Source organism: Nicotiana sylvestris, chromosome 4 (genome assembly GCF_000393655.2).
Source record: "Nicotiana sylvestris chromosome 4, ASM39365v2, whole genome shotgun sequence".
Classification (NCBI taxonomy): domain Eukaryota; kingdom Viridiplantae; phylum Streptophyta; class Magnoliopsida; order Solanales; family Solanaceae; genus Nicotiana; species Nicotiana sylvestris.
Window position 1 is genome coordinate 113,660,532 of NC_091060.1, and position 18,334 is coordinate 113,678,865.

An 18,334-nucleotide genomic window follows, 5' to 3' on the forward strand; every position below is an offset into this window, starting at 1 on the left:
GCGAGATCAGGCATCGCAATTGCGAACCCTACAGGTTATGCTTTTGCGATGCTTTTATCGAAATTGCGATCAAAAGCTGGGCCAGGTAGTCTTCGCAATTGTGAAGTCTTCTTCGCATTTGTGAAGTAAATTTAGGAAGGGCAGTGATCGCAAATGAAATCACTTTATTGCATTTTCGGAGGTTCCTGTTCGCAATTATGAACATACCCTCGTAATTGCGAAGGCAGCAGAAGTGTGGCGAACTTCGCATTTGCGATGGTTCTTTTCATTTACGAGTTTTGCAATTGCGAAGCTCAAGTCGAAAATGCGACATCTGCAGCTGTGTAAAAGGGAATTAGACGGATTTTTTTAAACTTATTTCTTTCAATCTATTACATCTTTTTACAAGATTTCATCCTAAAATCTATGGTTTTTCATGGTGGAATTGGGTGTTTGTGGGTAGAACTTAGGAATTTTGAAATTTGGGGATTTAGACCTCAAATTGAGGTTGGATTCCAAAACCAATTGTATATACGGGCTTGGGGGTGAATTAGTAATCGAGCTTTGGTCCGACTTCGAGGTTTGACCAAGCGGGTCGGGGTCGATTTTTGACTTTTTGGGGAAAATGTTAGAAAACCTATAATTGTGTATTAGAATTGATTTCTTTAGATATAATTGATGTTATTAAATTAACTATGACTACATACGAGTGGTTCGGAGGTGGAATCTAGAGGAAAAGTGGTGATTGAGGCTTGATTTTGATCGTGGAATCGAGGTAAGTGTTGTGGCTAACCTTAGCTTGAGGTATTAGGTGTTGTTGCCTTAATTGCTACGTGTTTGGTTGTTGAGTACGACGTATAGGTGAGGTGACGAGTACCTATACATTGTCGTCGGGTCATAGCATGCGAGTGAGTCTTATACTTGTGACTATTGTATTCTTTATTCATACGGTTCATGCTTAAACTGATTATTCTTCATGTTAAACGAACCTTATCATGTTTTCCTAGAACTAGATATTGGTTGAGTATTGACTCAAGTTTAGATTTGTATTGTGAAATTTAACATTGAAACGAGGTTGGTTATTGATGTTCCCTTGTCGGGTGGTTATTGTTTTGTTGTTTGGGTGAGGAATAGTGTAAAGCACGAAGGGTGATATCGTGCATATGTTTTACTATGTTTTTACTTCCGTTGGTGCAAGGCATGATATTTACTGCATTTCTTTACTGTACTATTTCAGGATTTGATATTTCCCCTCAGCATGTTTTCCCCTATTTCGTTATTATTTGCTAAATTTTCTTTTGTTGTTATTTTCTCGTATATGATTTAACTGCACAGGTTCATATTATCGTCGTGTCCTAGCCTCATCACTACTTCACCGAGGTTAGACTCGCCACTTACCAGTAAATGGGGTCGGGGTTACTGATACTGCACTCTGCACTTTCTGTGCAGATTTCGGTACTGGACCGCATTGATCAGAGTTGGGTTGTTGCCTTCAGTCCATCAGGAGACCTAAGGTAGATCTATCGGCATTCGCAGACCCTGGAAGTCCCCTTCCATTTGTCTTAGGTTCCATGTTTTCTTTCTTTTCGAGAGCAGATATATTTTCTTTAAACCAGTATTTGTAGTAACTCTTAGAAGTTTGTGGATTGTGACACCAGATTTTGGATAGTGGTGTTGGATATTCAAGTAATTATAACTTCCGCATTTTATTAAATCGTTATATTTTAAATTATTGTCATTTTGTGAATTTCCTAAAGAAGTAGCATATTTAAATATTTATATGTTGGCTTGCCTAGCAATCGTTTGGTTAGGCGCCATTACGATCCCGACGGTGGAAAATTCGGGTCGTGACAAGTTGGTATCAGAGCACTAGGTTGCCTAGGTCTCACAATTGATGAACAAGCTAGGTAGAGTCTGAGGGATCGTTACGGAGACGTCTGTGCTTATCCCCCCGAGGCTATAAAGTTTAGGAACAACCTCACTTCTATTCTTCTCTATCGTGCAATTTGATTTCTCAATAGTAATCGAACTTTCTACTCTTTTTCTTTTGCAAATGGCAAGAACACATATCCTTCATCAGCTCATCAGCAGCCCGAGCCCCTAATGGAAGCTCCTATTAGGGGCAGAGGACGGGGTCGAGGTCGTGCCAGAGGCCGAGGCAGGGGTAGGTCTCAGCCCAGATGTAACGACATGGCCGGTCATTTCATGTGTTACTAGTCCGTTTCCCTCATTTCTGTTTCTTATTTCCTTGTTCAACTGTATTTAGTGTTACCGGGTTGGTTGGTTCGAGTTCGGAGAGGTTTTGGTAAGGTTTGAGTCACTTAGTCTCTTTTGAGGAAACTTAAGTTGGAAAAGTCAATCGGATGTTAACTTATGATAAAGGGCTCGGATGTGAGTTCTGATGGTTCGTATAGCTTCGGGAAGTGATTTGGGACTTAAGAACGTGATCGGAATGTGTTTTGGAGGTCCGGAGTTGATTTAGGCTTGAATTGGCAAAATTGGAATTTTGGCGTTTTACGGTTTCTAGGTGAGATTTTGATATAGGGGTCGGAATGGAATTCCGGAAGTTGTAGTTGGTCCGTTGTATTATTTGGGATGTGTGTGCAAAATATCAGGTCATTCAGACATGGTTTGATAGACTTTTTGATCGAAAGCGGAATTTAGAAGATTTTTGAATTCTTAGGCATGAATCCGATGCAAATTTGGTGTTTTGATGTTGTTTTGAGCATTCTGAAGGTTGGAACAAGTTTGAATGATGTTATGAGATATGTTGGCATGTTTGGTTGAGGTCCTGAGGGCCTCAAGTGAGTTTCGGGTGGTCAAACGAACTATTTCATGTTGTGGAAAGTTGCAGAAACTGCTGTGTGTGTATTGCAGACATTTGGCCTTCGCGTTCGTAAATGGGCCCTCGCGTTCGCCAAAGGCTAGGCTGTAAAGTTGGCCTTCGCATTCGCGAAGGAGGTCTCACGATCACGAAGCGCTGAGGCTCGAGGTCATCGCGTTCGCAAAGTTATGCCGCGTTCGCGTAGAGAAAAGTTGAGCAGCTGGGTTCAGGTTGGCTTGTTCTTTGCGTTCGCGGATGGGGAGTCGCATTCGCGGTGAGTAAGGAAGCTAAGTATTCACATTTGTGTGCTGGGAGTCACGATCACGATGAAGGAAAATTTGGTCAATGTTAGTTTTTGCTTCACGAACGCGAGGCTTTGACCGCGTTCGCGAAGAAGGATTTGAATGCCTAGGCAGAATGTTTAAATAGCCATTGCCCGCGATTTTGAAGCTAACGTTCACCATTTTTTAGCAATTTTGGAGCTTTTTGAAGAGGATTGAAGAGGGAATCAAGGGTGAACACTTGGAGGTAATATTTATGGACTTAATACTCGATCCTAATGTGTTTTCTACCTAATTAATCATGGAATTTAAGCCTAATATTGAAGAACTAGGGCTTATAATTGGAGACCTAGAATTTGAGACTTGAGGGGTCGTTTGTGATTGGATTTTGATGCTTTTGATATGAATGAACTCAGGGAGTGATAAGGAGTCCGTTGATGTAATTTTATCGGAATCCAAGATGTGGGCCCGGGGGTGGGGTTTTGGCAATTTCGGGATTTGTGTTGTAATTTGATTTCTTTCGAGTGAGCTTTGTTCCCTTAGCATATTTTGATGGTTTTGCACTGATTTTGGTTAGATTTGGAGTATCCGGAGGCCGATTCGAGAGGTAAAGGCATCGCAGGCTAGAGTTTGGACCGGATTGAGGTGAGTAATGATTGTAAATGTTGTCCTGAGGGTATGAAACCCCGAATTTTAAATCGTTGTGCTATATTGAGGTGACACACACGCTAGATGATGAGCGTGGGATCGTGTACCATTGGGGATTGTTACTTAGTCCATCCCGAATGACTGTTTTACCGCGTATTGGATTGGAAACTGTGCTATCATCATGTTATGGGTTGAATGCCATATTTGGGCCTCGTGCCAACTATTTGGACCCTTAGGGGATTTTTACTGCTATTTCCTCACTATTTTGATTTTAATATATGTACTCAGTCATGCTATATTATACAGTTTTCATAACTCAGCCATGTTTACTCTGTTTTAACACATTAAATGATATTTTAAATGCTATTTTGGGCTGAACATCATGTTTTACTGCTGCCCGAGTGACTTATGAGATTCTGGCTGAGTAAGGCCAAGGGCCTGTGTTGTGAAGATACTTTTGGGTCGGGCTGCACGCCGTAGTAGTGACACACTAATTTATGATTATGAGGCCGAGGGCCTGAGATTGTACGCCACAGGGTGGTTTGATATGAGGCCGAGAGCCTATTGATTATGCCACGAAATGGCTTGATATTGCACTTGGGCCGTAAGGGGCCCCTCCCGTAGTTTGTACACCCCTAGTGAGCGCGGATACCCATTCTGATATGAGATATAGCCCGAGGGGCTGATTCTATTGGTATTATGCCCGAGGGGCGGTTTTTATGTGTTTATCTCTTCTAGTTGCCTGTCATTTACTTGTTTAACTGTTAAAAAGGTGTTTTAAAGAAGCTTATTCTGAACTAAGGTGTTTTTATAAGATTTCACTATTTCTTTGCCTTTTATTGGTTTTACACTACTTCTTTATAGCATATTGTTGTGTTTTTACGTGATTTCTTATCGTTTAGTCTTTATTTATTATTAGTACTCACTGAGTCGGAGTACTCATATTAATCCCTACTCTCTTGTGTGTAGATACAGGAGGCTCGGGTCCTGCTAGCGAGTGCTGATTGCTTCCAGCTCAGGCGGTTCAGAGTTCACTTGGTAGTTGCTCGGCGTTCGCAGCCCAGTGCTTTTCCCCCTATCTTATTTTCCTTTGTTTTAGTTCTGTAATAGACTATGTTGACTCTTCCTACTCTATTCCGCAAATTGTACTGTCTCACTGTTTATTTGGTATTTAATCATGCTAAAGACTTAAATTGTGTTATTTTAATTCCTTAAAAATGAATTAGGTATGTGTAGGCTGGCTTTGTCTTCATGAGAGGTGCCATCACGGTCGGGTGTGGGTTTAGGGTCGTGACACTAGAGATCGAGCAGCAGCACCAGTGGCAGAGCCTCAGGTAGAGTTTGATGAGGGGCTCCAGCCCAGGCCGTTCCAGCAGGACTAGCTCAGGTTCTGGAGGGGTTCATCGCTACCCCGGTACTTCAAGATGCTTTGGTCCTTCTAGTGGGCCTTATGGAGAGTGTAGCTCAGACTGGCACATTTCCTGTAGCATCAGCCGTCTCTCAGGTTGGGGGAGGAGCCCAGACTGCTGCTACCTACACTCCAAAGCAGATGGCTCCTTAGTTTCAGACTCCGACAGCTCAGCCAGTTGGAGTAGTTCAACCAGCTATTGCGGCACAGGCCGCTGGGGATCAGTCATGTCTTTTGAGGCTTTGTTGAGGTTGGACAAGTTCACCAAGCTTTTCCCGGTTCATTATAGTGGGGCAGCTTCTAAGGACCCACATGATTACTTGACCGCTACCATGAGGTGTTGTAGAACATGGGGATAGTGGAGACCAATGGGGTCGACTTTGCTGTATTCTAGATGATAGGGTCCGCCAAGAGATGGTGGAATAATTTTGTGTTGACTAGACCAACTGGGTCGCCTGCCTTGACTTAGGACCAGTTCTCTTATCTATTTCTCGAGAAGTTCCTTCCCGTTACTTAGAGAGAGGACTATCATAGACGGTTCGAGAATCTTCAGCAGGGTTCTATGACTGTCAGTTAGTACGAGACTAGGTTTGTTGATTAGGCCTATCAGATAGCAGTTGGCTAAGGAGACAAGGAGCGTGATTTCTTTCTAGGATGTGGCCAATGTGGCCAGGTGAGTTGAGATGGTCTTAGATCAGGGGAGTAGCCAGGGGTTTGACAAGAGGCATCGTCATTTAGGTAGGTTTAGATGTGCCTTATTTGGAGTCAGGGATTCTTTTAGTAGAGGCCATCCTCCCAAGCCGTTTCATTCAGCACTTTAGGCTTCTCACGGTGCTTTAGGTGGTCGTGGCTCTCATATGCAGTATTCTGATCAGCTACCCTATATTGCACCACCAGAGTTGTGAGGCCCAGCCCGAATGTTATGCTTTCCCAACCAAGCCTGAGGCTGAGGCATCCGATGCCATTATCATAAGTACAGTTTTAGTTTGCAGTAGGGATACCTCAGTATTATTTGATCCAGGATCTACTTATTCGTATGTATCAACTTACTTTGCTACATATTTGGTTATGCTTCGTGATTCTTTGACTGCTCCCGTGTATATGTCTACAGCGGTGGGTGATTCTATTATCGTAGATCGTGTCTATCATTCGTGTGTGGTTATTATTGGGGGTCTTGATACTAACGTAGATCTCCTACTTCTTGATATGGTTTATTTCGATGTTATCCTGGGGATGGATTGACTATCACCTTATCATGCTATATTAGACTCTCATGCCAAGACCGTGATCTTAGCATTGCCGGGGTTGGCTCGATTGGAGTGTAGAGGACTCCTGGTCATTCTACCAGTAGGGTTATTTCTTATATGAAGGCGTGGCGTATAGTCGAGAAGGGGTGTTTGGCTTATTTTGCTTATGTTCGTGACTCCAGTTCGGAGGTTCCTTCCATGGATTACGTACCTGTTTTCGTGAGTTTCTAGAGGTATTTCTTACTAACATGTCGGGATGTCGTCCGATAGGGATATTGTATCGGCAGAGGGTATTCAGGTGGATCCGAAGAAGATTGAGGCAATCAAGGACTGGCCAAGACCCACATCAGCTATAGAGATCTGAAGTTTCTTGGGATTGGCGGGTTATTACCGTCGGTTTGTGGAGGGGTTTTCATCTATATCAGCCCCGATGACCAGGTTGACCCAAAAGGGTGCCCAATTCAGGTGGTCAAACGAGTGTGAGGCGAGCTATCAGAAGCTCAAGATAGCTTTGACTTCGATGCCATTGTTGGTGTTACCCACAGGTTTAGGGCCATAAACAGTATATTGTGATGCATCTTGTATTGGACTTGGTGAAGTATTGATGCGTGGTGACAAGGTTATTGCATATGATATGTGATAGTTGAAGATTCACGAGAAGAATTATTCAGTTCATGACTTGGAGCTAGCAGCCATTGTTCACGTGCTGAAGATTTGAAGGCACTAGCTATATGGCGTGTCGTGTGAGGTGTTCACAAATCATAAGAGTTTGCAGTACTTGTTCAAGCTAAAGGAGTTTAATTTGAGGCAGAGAATGTGGTTGTAGCTATTAAAAGACTATGATATCACGATCTTGTATCACCCCGGGAAGGCCAATGTGGTGGCCGATAGTTTGAGTAGGATGTTAGCTAGTATGGGCAGTCTTGCATATATTCTAGTCGGTGAGAGGTCGCATGCCTTAGATGTTCAGCAGTTGGCAAATCAGTTCGTTAGGTTGGATGTTACTGATCCCAGACGTGTTCTAGTATGTACAGTCGCTCGGTCTTCCTTTTTTGAGCGTATCAGGGAACGATAGTAAGGTGATCCTCATTTGCCTGTCCTTAAGGACACAGTGCAGCACTGAGATGCCAAGCAGGTTACAGTTAGAGATTATGGAGTTTTGACGATGCAGGGTTGTATTTGTGTGCCTAATGTGGATGTGCTTCGTGAGTTGATTTTGGAAGAGGCTCACAGTTCCCGATATTCTATTCATTTGGGCGCCGCTAAGATGTATCAGGACATGCAGCAACATTATTGGTAGAGGAGGATGAAAAAGGATATTGTTGAATATGTAGTTCGGTGTTTGAATTGTCAACAAGTAAAGTACGAGCATCAGAGACTTGGTGGTTTGCTTCAGAAGATTGAGATACGTGAGTGGAAGTGGGAGCGTATCACTATGGACTTCGTTGTTGGACTCCCACGGACTTAGAGGAAGTTCGATATAGTATGGGTTATTGTGGATAGGCTGACCAAGTCAGGGCATTTCATTCTTGTGGTAGTTTTCAATTATTCGGATCGGTTGGCAGAGATTTACATCCATGAGATCGTTCGTCTTGATGGTGTGCCCGTGTCTATCATTTCTGACCGAGCTACGCAGTTTAGCTCGCATTTCTGGAGGGTAGTACAGTGTGAGTTGGGTACGCGGGTCGAGTTGAGCAAAACATTTCACCCTCATACGGAAGGACAGTCCGAGCGTACTATTCAGATCTTGGAGGATATACTCCGCTCTTGTGTTATTCACTTTAGAGGTTCTTGGGATCAGTTCTTGCCGTTAGTGGAGTTTTCCTACAACAACAGTTATTAGTCGATCATCTAGATGGCTCCCTATGAGGCGTTGTATGGTAGGTGGTCTCGATCACCGGTTGGATGGTTTGATCCAGGAGAGGCTCGGCTATTGGGTACAAATCTAGTGTAGGCTGCCTTGGACAAGGTTAAGATCATACAGGATAGGCTTTGTACAGCTCAGTCCAGGCAAAAGAGCTATTCCGACCGTAAGGTTCGTGATGTGGCATCCTGTCACGACCCAAACCGATTGTCCGCGATGGGCACCCAATGTCTTACTCAACCGAGTACCAACGTAACGTATCTTTCTTATTACATCAACATGGGTAAATGGGCCGTATGAGGTAACAATAATAAAACATGAAGGAAACACTCGACATAAAACGACTCAACCTGATATATTGACTTATAAATATGAAATACAAGCCTATAAGGCCAAAATAATCGCTCGTACACTGAACATAGGCCGACAAGGCCATATAATCTTTTACGTACATGAGATCTATCTACAAGCCTCTAAGAATACATAATTTTCATAAAGATCGGGATGGAGTCCCGCCATACTAAACAACACACGTCTAAATCGTACTAACCAAACAAGCAACTCCGAAGCAAATGGAGCGTACCAACATCTTCCCCCGAGCTGATAGCCTACTTGGAGGGTTCTCGACCTGTCTATCGGGACCTGCGGGCATGAAACACAGTGTCCCCAAACAAAAGGGATGTATGTACGAATAATGTAGCGGGTATGTAAAACACATAAATAAGTACATAACAGAGATGGAAGAAATATATAGTAAATGACTCAACCTGTAAGTCTGGATAACTATGCAAATCATGAAATAATTATAGTGTCATGCATATGTGTATGAATGTCATGTCGTGCATAGGTACATATTTCATAATATCATCAAGCTTCTGAGGGCATCCCATTATATCATCTCGGCCATTGTGGGCAAAATCATCAGTGTATACCAACTGATCAGGTGGTGGTGCGTATATAATGCTGTAACCTTTTCCTATATCTCATATACATATATATACATATATACACGTATATAACACCATCTGGTTATGGGTCAATGTACATATATAAATGAATGCAATGCATGAGAAATACGTAAATAAAATCTTTCGGAGTGTCATAAGACCATTATATCTCAGATTAATATCATGAGATAAACTTTACCAACATATGTATTTTTGAGACCCATGAACAGATGATAGAATAATATGACACACGGGGGATCAAGAACATAAGTATCTCTCGTATTTCTATGAATAGAATCATTTATGAAAATTGCGTATTTGCTCGTTTTGTTTGTGTCGTATAGATCATCCCAAAAGAAAGAAGGGATAGCCTTAACATACCTGGAGCAGGAAAAATCCGTATAATATTCTTGAAAAAAGTTGCACAGTACTCTGTTGTGGTACGGCCATACTGAAGTAAAATATATCTTCGTTGGAACTTGCAGCTAGATTGGCTAAAATAGTAGCTTACTGAATTGTTTTTTTCCCGCTTTTGTAGTTCTTTGCCTCACTGTGAAGTGTCATAAATTCATTTTCTCACCAGTTTCACTTTTGAATTTATGTTGTAACTTCAGCTTAATGGAGTCGTATGTGAATGTTGAATATATGGTTACATAAGTTAATTCTTGCAAATCTAACAATTGTTTCCTCATGTTTCTGTACAGCGATCTACATCTCCTGTACGAAGAACGGGGAAAAAGGCATGTTCTTTAGCTTTCTTCACAAATGAAGTAGCACTAGATTATCACTACTTCTTTAATTTGTAATGATATTACTAGGGAAATGTATTTGGTAATGTGGCTGATCCTCCTCTCTAATTCACATTCCTCAAATAAGACATCAACCAAGGTGGTTATCTAAAACACCCTTATGTGGCAACTTAAGCCTTTTGACTCATCATACATATTTATGCCACTTAGCTTGTCTTAATGCCATGTGGCAGCCCAAAAATTATTCTTATCCACTTAATTAAGAATTATCTTAAATTACTTAAAATACTACTTACTTTTATCACACTTTATAAACCATACTATTGTGGTCATGTAGTACCTTGTATGTCACTAGTCCATAAATATCGGGTATTTTAGCTCGGTTGTATTTTATTCCAAAATGACAAACTTCGACGAAATTCATTTTCTTTGATTCGCTTACCCTTCACCTTCACGAATTTACATATTACTTGTTTGAAATAGCATAATACTTATAATCCCAAAATAAATCTCATTCCCGAACTTACGTCGATTAACTTACGATGAAACTTCAATGTATGAAAATGCGGAACGTAACATCTCATTTTCGATTGTATATCAATTTACTTATGGCGTACTTCCATGTACAAAAATATGGGGTGTAACATCATTCCCCCCTCTTTGGAGCATTCATCCTCGAATGTTGACTGATGCACTTATCATTTACACAGCTTATATTTTTCGAATACTTTAGTACTCTCCTTTCCATCCATCTAGGAAACTGCTCTATGAATAAATTCAAAGGTCAAGAAATTCCCCCCTTTAGGCCTCTTTCTCACACTATGACTTGTTGTCGGAATCCTTCCAATCTCGTAATTGTTTCTACCTTCTATCATGCAACCTGTACGACTCTGATCTTGTAAGTGCGTCTATGCTATTCTTCTCTCCTTTTTCCTCGAGCTTCTAGCCAATTTCTAGGCTTCACTTTGTTTACATATACAGAGCTTAATAAGAGGTCCCAATGAGCATCTATGGGTATACTGAAGTTCTTCGTTCGGTACTTTGTTGAACTCACGAATATTGCTATACCTTATTTCGTTTATCCATTCATATGGCTTTACTGCACCTAGGTAGGTCATACTATACCATAACTCTTACCTCGATTTATCCTTACTAAGGTCTGCTACCAACTCCCGGTTCTTTCGTTGCTTATCCCATATGTATAAATCCAAGTCCTTTAATGCTTTTTCATTACTGTTCATCTTAAGAATGACGGCCTAATCTCATCTCATTGCATTGAGGAACATTTGAAGTGATTTTTCCAACCCACCTGGGGATGATACTATACTTCCATAACCGTATTTCATAGTATCCCAATCTGATTCATCTTACGTGGGTAAATTAATCACGTACAATTCATGAATCCCTTTCTTCAAATCATTACTCAATCGAAGGTCCAAACATCATCTTTTACCTACTACAATTACACCCTTATTCTACTATCAGGGTAGCATTCCATCTCTTTTAAATGCTACTTACGATGAGTAACTCCTTTAAGTTCATTCAAGCTATACTGAGCTTTTTATAACTTCGAGAAATTATCAGCTCTCTTGTTTTCACGGGCTTAATCCCGAAAACTTATTCGTTTCTCTTCACCTTCTCACTCGCCCTTTCTTGTCCTTATTCCTGTCTTCCTTAAACCTTGTTGTTGAAACATACTTTAGCTTGCGTCCTACATATGTCTATTTATACTAGTCGCAACCTTCCTTCAACTTGCTTGCATCAGATTTCCTTATGTCATTCTAGAACCTCAAGCGAGACATTACATTGGCTGTAACTCTTTTTTACTCTCTTAATTAGCCTCCTCAATAGCTAGAAACTATAGGCTGGAGGACATGCCATTGACGCCGCCACTATCATTCCTGGATATTGAATCCCCGTGTTTCTAGCCTTCTATCCAAAGGATGGACTATTCACAACCTCCTACATTTGAGTATCACGTACGTTGTTCACCTTTACCTTACTTACCTTAAAATCTTGTATCACATCTTGTATCCCTTTCATGACTTTCCTTCTACATAGGTATAATTCACATCCATAACTTCAAGCTTTATTATAATACTTGCATCTCTAGTGTATACATAATCTGGTGGGAGCTTTATATTAACTTTTTATGAGGCTGGTGTTCTTCTGATGCCTTATAGAATATGGCTACTGTACTATCACTCTTATACCTCTGCTATTGAAGAGTGATCATGCAATGTTCTCAATCATGAGGTCTATAATTTTCTAGGTCTAATAATTAGACTCCCGATTTACTTAGTTGATGTAACTCTTTAGTTTCCTTTTCCCTCAGACCAACCTTTATGTAGGCTTAAGCTATCTTCCGATTTGTGGCTCCTAGTATTAGTTATTACTTTAGTCTTTTATGGACACTATGTGTGAGCATGTGATTTTTTCCCTATACGAACTACTACTATAAAATCCAAGAAAAATAGATTTTTTCATTTATTTGCCATTTTATAGGAATTTTTGTGGGATTTTATTAATTGTTTGCATATTTGTGCACATTTAATTTTCATTAAAAATCATGAAAAATGTCAAAAAATACCATGCATTGCATTTAGGTTTTGTTTTTACCTTTTTAGATTACTTGGTTAATTATTTGTTTTATTAAAGATGAAAATTACAAAAATGGCCATTTTTATATTTTTACCTTTTAATTTTTAAGATTAGTGATCTTTCTCTTTTTAATGTAGGATTAAGTAATTTTGATAACTTTTGTAACTAAATAATTAGTTTAATTTTACAAATTATGTGATTTAGGATTTTAATTTTAAAAAAAAAAGAAAAACAAAGAAAAAAGAAATAAAAGAGGTAATTGAAAAAAGGGGTTTTAATATGAATTTGGGTTAATTCCTTTGTACCAAATTGACCCAATTCTTCCTCAAGGCTAACCTAGATCCAAGCCCAAATATACTTGAACCCATCAGCCCAAAACTCATCCCCTTCCAATTAAAACCTAGACTTAGACCTATATAGAAATAAGATTAGGCTACACATAGGATCAGATTCTTACCCCCAAAGAAATGGCACATCCCCCCAGAGCTTCTTCTTCTCCATCTTCATTTCCAAGAAAAGCTCACACTCAAAAGAGTCTCACACTCAAAAGAGGAGCAGTCGTGACCCATATTCCCCATCTCTTAATAAAGCCTTACCCTTCTGATATCTTCTTCGTTTTTCTCAAGATAGAAAGGGAAAGAAATGCGCACACACACAAAGAGAAGGAAGAAAACAGAAAAAAGAGATAGAAACAGAAGCATTTTCGGAATGTAAAGCTAAAAAAAAGAGGGTTAAAGAGATCTTCTTCTTTGGTTTACACTTTTGGATTTTACCGATTTCAGTCTTGTTTTCCAAAATAAAAGGAAATTTCAGTTGAAATCCTCTGTTGCGGATCTGTTCATTTGGCTGGATTCACTCGCTTCAGTTTTGTTGTTTGATTAGAGCTGTGATTTTTGGGCTTTTCTGCTGAGTTCCGTTGTTCATTTCAAACATTCGTTAGTTTATCAGTTGATTTTCCACACTTTAGGTATGTTTTCCTTTTATTTTATTTTGTATTTCGTATGTTATGACCTTTCAATGCTAGATCTATGTTTACTGTTCATATATATTATTCCAAGTTAATTTTGGAATGTTTAGAGTTTTAGTTATTGATTTATTTTTGATGTGGTGGGACTTTGTTCTTCATAAAAAATGTGATTTAAGTTTTGCGCCGACTTAATTTGTATCACTGTTTAATAAGAAAGAGGATAAATTTAAGCTTCAACTGTTCTTAAATTAGTTTTTTTTAGACAAATTTGTCATTTAAATTTTGTATGTTAAAGAGACCTTTGTTACCTTGTATTGGAATTGTTCATAGTTTTGATTCTGGTTTTTAAAAATAGTGGACGAAAATTTGCTTAACAAACGTTTCGTTACCAAACATTGGTAATCATGGTTGCCATAAACTCTTATGTGAAAGATTAAATGCTTAGATATTTGTATTCATTTGGTGATGCAAAAATTATAGATGGTTAGACTTTGTAATTAATAATTTATATTATTCCAATTTATATATAAATTAGAACTTGTTAAAGTATTTGGAGTAAATAAACTCCAATATTACATTGTTTGGCCATGTGAATTGTTGATACTCTTATTTGCGTTAATTTGTTAGTAAGATATGAGAAGGGAAAAATTTCCCTTTAGTGTTCCATACGGAGAATTTTTTGTGCAATGAGGGTTTGAATTTGCCTCAAGCACTGTGTGCTTAAGATTGTAATCAAACGAATTGATGCAAGTCACAGACTATGGTCATTGGGAACTATTTGTGTGTTTGAAGCAGAATGTTTGGACTTAACTATTTAGCCCATTCACAACTGTTAATATTAAGCTAACGAATCATATGAACATCCATAGTTTGCTTTAATTGAATACAAATCTGTTCTTTTAAAATAAATTGAGGTGTGTCATACGCAAACAAAATCCTTAATCCATGGCCCTCATAAGATTAGATTCAGTAACTAACACTTATAGAAAAAGGTTTGAGGTGCGCCATAAATAAATTAAATCATCAATGGCCCTCACAAATGTTGCTATTGGAAATTGAATCTTCGTAGTTGCTTTGTGCGCGTGATTTAAATAATTCATCATAGCTACGGGTACGGTTCCCGTGATGTAGTTATGATTTTTAATTACTAAAATTTGGGTGTACATTTCATGTGACCCAATTTCAGTCTTCAACAATATTAAATAAAGCGTGTTGCGAACAACAGGTGCATTTCACATAGCATGGTTTAAGACGCATTTTAAATAGCATTGAATTTTCCTTAAAAGTAAAATAAATAAAAGTGGTTATCAAGTAAAAAATGCACTAGGTTTAAAACACGTAGTAAATCAGATAATAGGACAATCATTAATAGTTTAAGCGACCGTGCTAGAACCACGGAACCCAAGAATGTCTAACACTTTTTCTCGGGTTAACAGAATTCCTTACTTATAATTTTGGTTTGCAGACTTTTAAATAAAGTCAAATTTCCTCGACTTGGAATTTTAAAATAAATCGGTGAGTTGGGACACCAAATAAACTATTCCAAGTGGCGACTCTGAAAAAATAAATAAATAATCCCATTTAGAATAACGTCACTTTAATTAGAAAAACTCTCCTATATACCTCTCGGGATGTAAAAAAGGAGGTGTGATCCGTGATACCATCATCTAACAATTTAGTCCTTTGTTTGTGCTCTCTGTTCAATTCTTTCTTTTAACTTATACTGGAGTCTTCCATGTCTGTATGATTGTCAACATATATGTTGCATGTATAAAACTCCAAACTCTTAAGTTTGTTCATAACGTAATTATCTTCTGGATTGTTGATCGAATAATTCCTTTCATTCCTTCGCAACTTTTTTTAATTGCGAGTTCTGTCACTTTGTTGCGTGCATTCTTGGCTTATTTCCCACGCATGCCGGAATTTTCGTGCAACTCATATGATCTCGAATAGTACTTTCGAATAGTACGTTAGGTGCCACTTTTTTTTGGTAATTAAGTAATTTTATTTACCAAGGGAAAATATATTTACAAGCAAAACAAACCCCATACAGTGGGACATCCCCAACTTTTTATATTCATCTTCTCTTACTCCCTATCCCCTTAGTTACAAAAATAGATAGAAGTTAACTAAGGAAAGAAATTCATCCTTCTCAATTGCCCCGCAAGTTTTCGATCCCACTGTCCCATGCAATGAACATCTTGTGTTATTAATCTGCTTAGAACTTCAACACTTCTCGACTTCTTTTGGAAGATTCTTAAGTTCTGCTCTTTCCATACGTAGTACACACATCCTGTCATTGTTAATCTGTAGATTCCAGCTTTAGTATTCTTTCCATTTGCATTCATAACTATCCATGCCTGTTCTTGATTCTATCCCATTGGCCCTCTGTTTATTTCCATCCATGTGAGCATTTTTCCCCATAGGGCAGCAGAGAAGTTGCTCTTAAAAAATAGGTGCTCAATGGATTCATCGTGATTGTCACATAGAGGACAAATTAGCTCAGTCATCACACCCCACTTTGCTAATCTATCTCTAGTATATAGCCTCCCCAATGCTGCCAATTGTAGTATGAATATCCATTTAGGATATCCTGGATTGTTGCATATTAGTCTCTTCCAACTCACCTTTGGATAATCTCCTCTAAGTTGGTTGTATATCTTCTTGATTGAGAGGTGACTGGTCTTCAAGATGTCTTCATATAAGTATCCTGCTTTCTCCAAGGTATCCTTTGCCTTCATCACCTTTTTAACCATCTAGGATTCTTGTGGAGGGTCACACCTCCAAATATGTTTACCTTTCACATAGTAGCTAGGAACCCATTGTATCCAAAGTCTATCCTTCTTTTAGAACAGGTTCCAGAAATGCTTGCATATTGCAGCTTTATTCCATAGGCATATATCGATGACATTGAACCTGCCCACTGACTTAGGATAACACACATTATCCCATGATATTGTTGCCTTCTTTGTCATCTTATTGTCTCACATCCAAAGATAGCTTCTGCATATAGATTCAATCATATTACGTATCTTCTTAGGCATAATAAATGTCTGGCACCAGAAGGTTTGCATTGAGAACAAGATACTTTTAATAAGCATAAGTCTCCCTGCATAGGACAAGAACTTTGTTGTCCATGTTGTAACTTTTCCCACTATTCTGTCCACTAAAGGTTGGCATTGTGAAACTGATAGTATTTTGGAACTTAGTGGTACACCTAAGTACTTTACTGGTAGTGCACCTTTGGAAATCCCCAATATGTTCAGAATAGCTTGTTCTATATCCTCAGGCACTCCTCCAAAAAAGATTGAACTTTTGTGTTTATTCACTACAAGTCCTGAGCAGTAGGAGAACTGGAGAAAATATTCATATAATAACTGCACAGATCTTATATCACCCCCGCAAAAAAAGTAGGTCGTCAACAAAACCTAGATGTACAATCTGCAATTTCTTACATCTGGGATGGTAGTTAAAGTCCGGTATCAGCCTCATGGTCTTTAATTTTCCTGTCAGAACCTCCATTGCTTCTAAAAACAGGAAGGGAGATAGAGGGTCCCCTTGCCTTAGTCCTCTCCTGGCCACAAATGGTTGCGTAGGTCTTCCGTTAAGTAAAATGGAATATGTTACCGTGGTAACACAACCCATAATCCACTTCACAAATACAGCAGGGAAACCCAAACCTACCATAACTTGCTCCAAAAATACCCACTCAAGTGAGTCATAAGCTTTTTGCATGTCCAATTTCATCACACATCTTGGTGATACCCCTTTTCTTCTGTAGCCTTTAATCAACTCATGGCCTTAGGATAATGTTGTCAGTAATTAGCCTACCGGGTATAAATGCAGATTGACATTTATCAACCAAAGTATCCATCACCCCTTGTAGTCTCTTGGTTATTACTTTTGAAATGATTTTGTAGAGGATGGTGCAACATGATATGGGTCTGAAATCCTTTATAGATTCAGGATTCGGTACTTTAGGTATTAGTGTCACTGAAGTACAGTTAATAGCTTTAAGCATGTTGGCGGTGATAAAGAACTAAAGGATAGCTTCTGTAATCTCCTCCCCAATCACAGGCCATGCTTTTTTGAAGAAAACGGCATTCAAGCCATCACACCCTGGTGCTTTTCTATCATTAATATCCATCAAAACTTGGTACACTTCAACCCTTGATACTGGCTGAATCAACCCTCTTTGTTGTTCCATAGTTAGCAGTGGTCCTTCCTTAAGTACAGAAGGATCCATGGCAGGCAGGTTATTTGTTGATGTGCCAAGTAATTTGTCATAATATCCAGTTATTTCCTTTATTATCTTAGCTTAAGTATGGAGTCTCTCCCCCTAATCATTTTTAAGGTTCCTGATGCGATTCTGTGAATGCATGTGCTTCATGGAGGCAAAGAAGTAGGCAGTATTAGAATCACTTTCTTTTAGCCACTAAATTCTAGACTTTTGCTTGTATATGCTTTCCTCGATACCACTCCATTTCTCCAATTGACATTTTAATTCCCTTTCTTCCTCCATTAGCATGGTTTTCAGGTAGTCGGCACGTAAGTTCTCTTGCACCTCTAGTAGATGTAGTATGACCTCCTTAATCTTCTTATCTACACCAATGAACTGCTCAGTATTGAGTCTTTTCAAATTCTGTTTAACCCCCTTGAGTTTGTCCCATATTGCTCCCATGTTCTTCCTATTCGTCTGTATGTTCCATCCCTCCTCAACTGCCTATTGGAATTGTGTATGTTCAGCTATGCAATTGAAGAATTTAAAAGGCTTTCCTCCTCTTCTAGGTGATTCAGTAAAACTGATGCTCAAGGGTGA

At 39.1% G+C, this 18,334-nt stretch overlaps 1 protein-coding gene across 1 annotated transcript; it reads right to left on the minus strand.

Annotated features, from left to right (window-relative positions):
- Positions 1-15,887: 15,887 nt before the first annotated feature.
- LOC138890026 (uncharacterized) lies at positions 15,888-16,271 on the minus strand. The gene has a single exon (XM_070173377.1). It carries the CDS (start codon positions 16,269-16,271, stop codon positions 15,888-15,890), a length of 384 nt encoding a protein of 127 aa, XP_070029478.1.
- Positions 16,272-18,334: the final 2,063 nt, after the last annotated feature.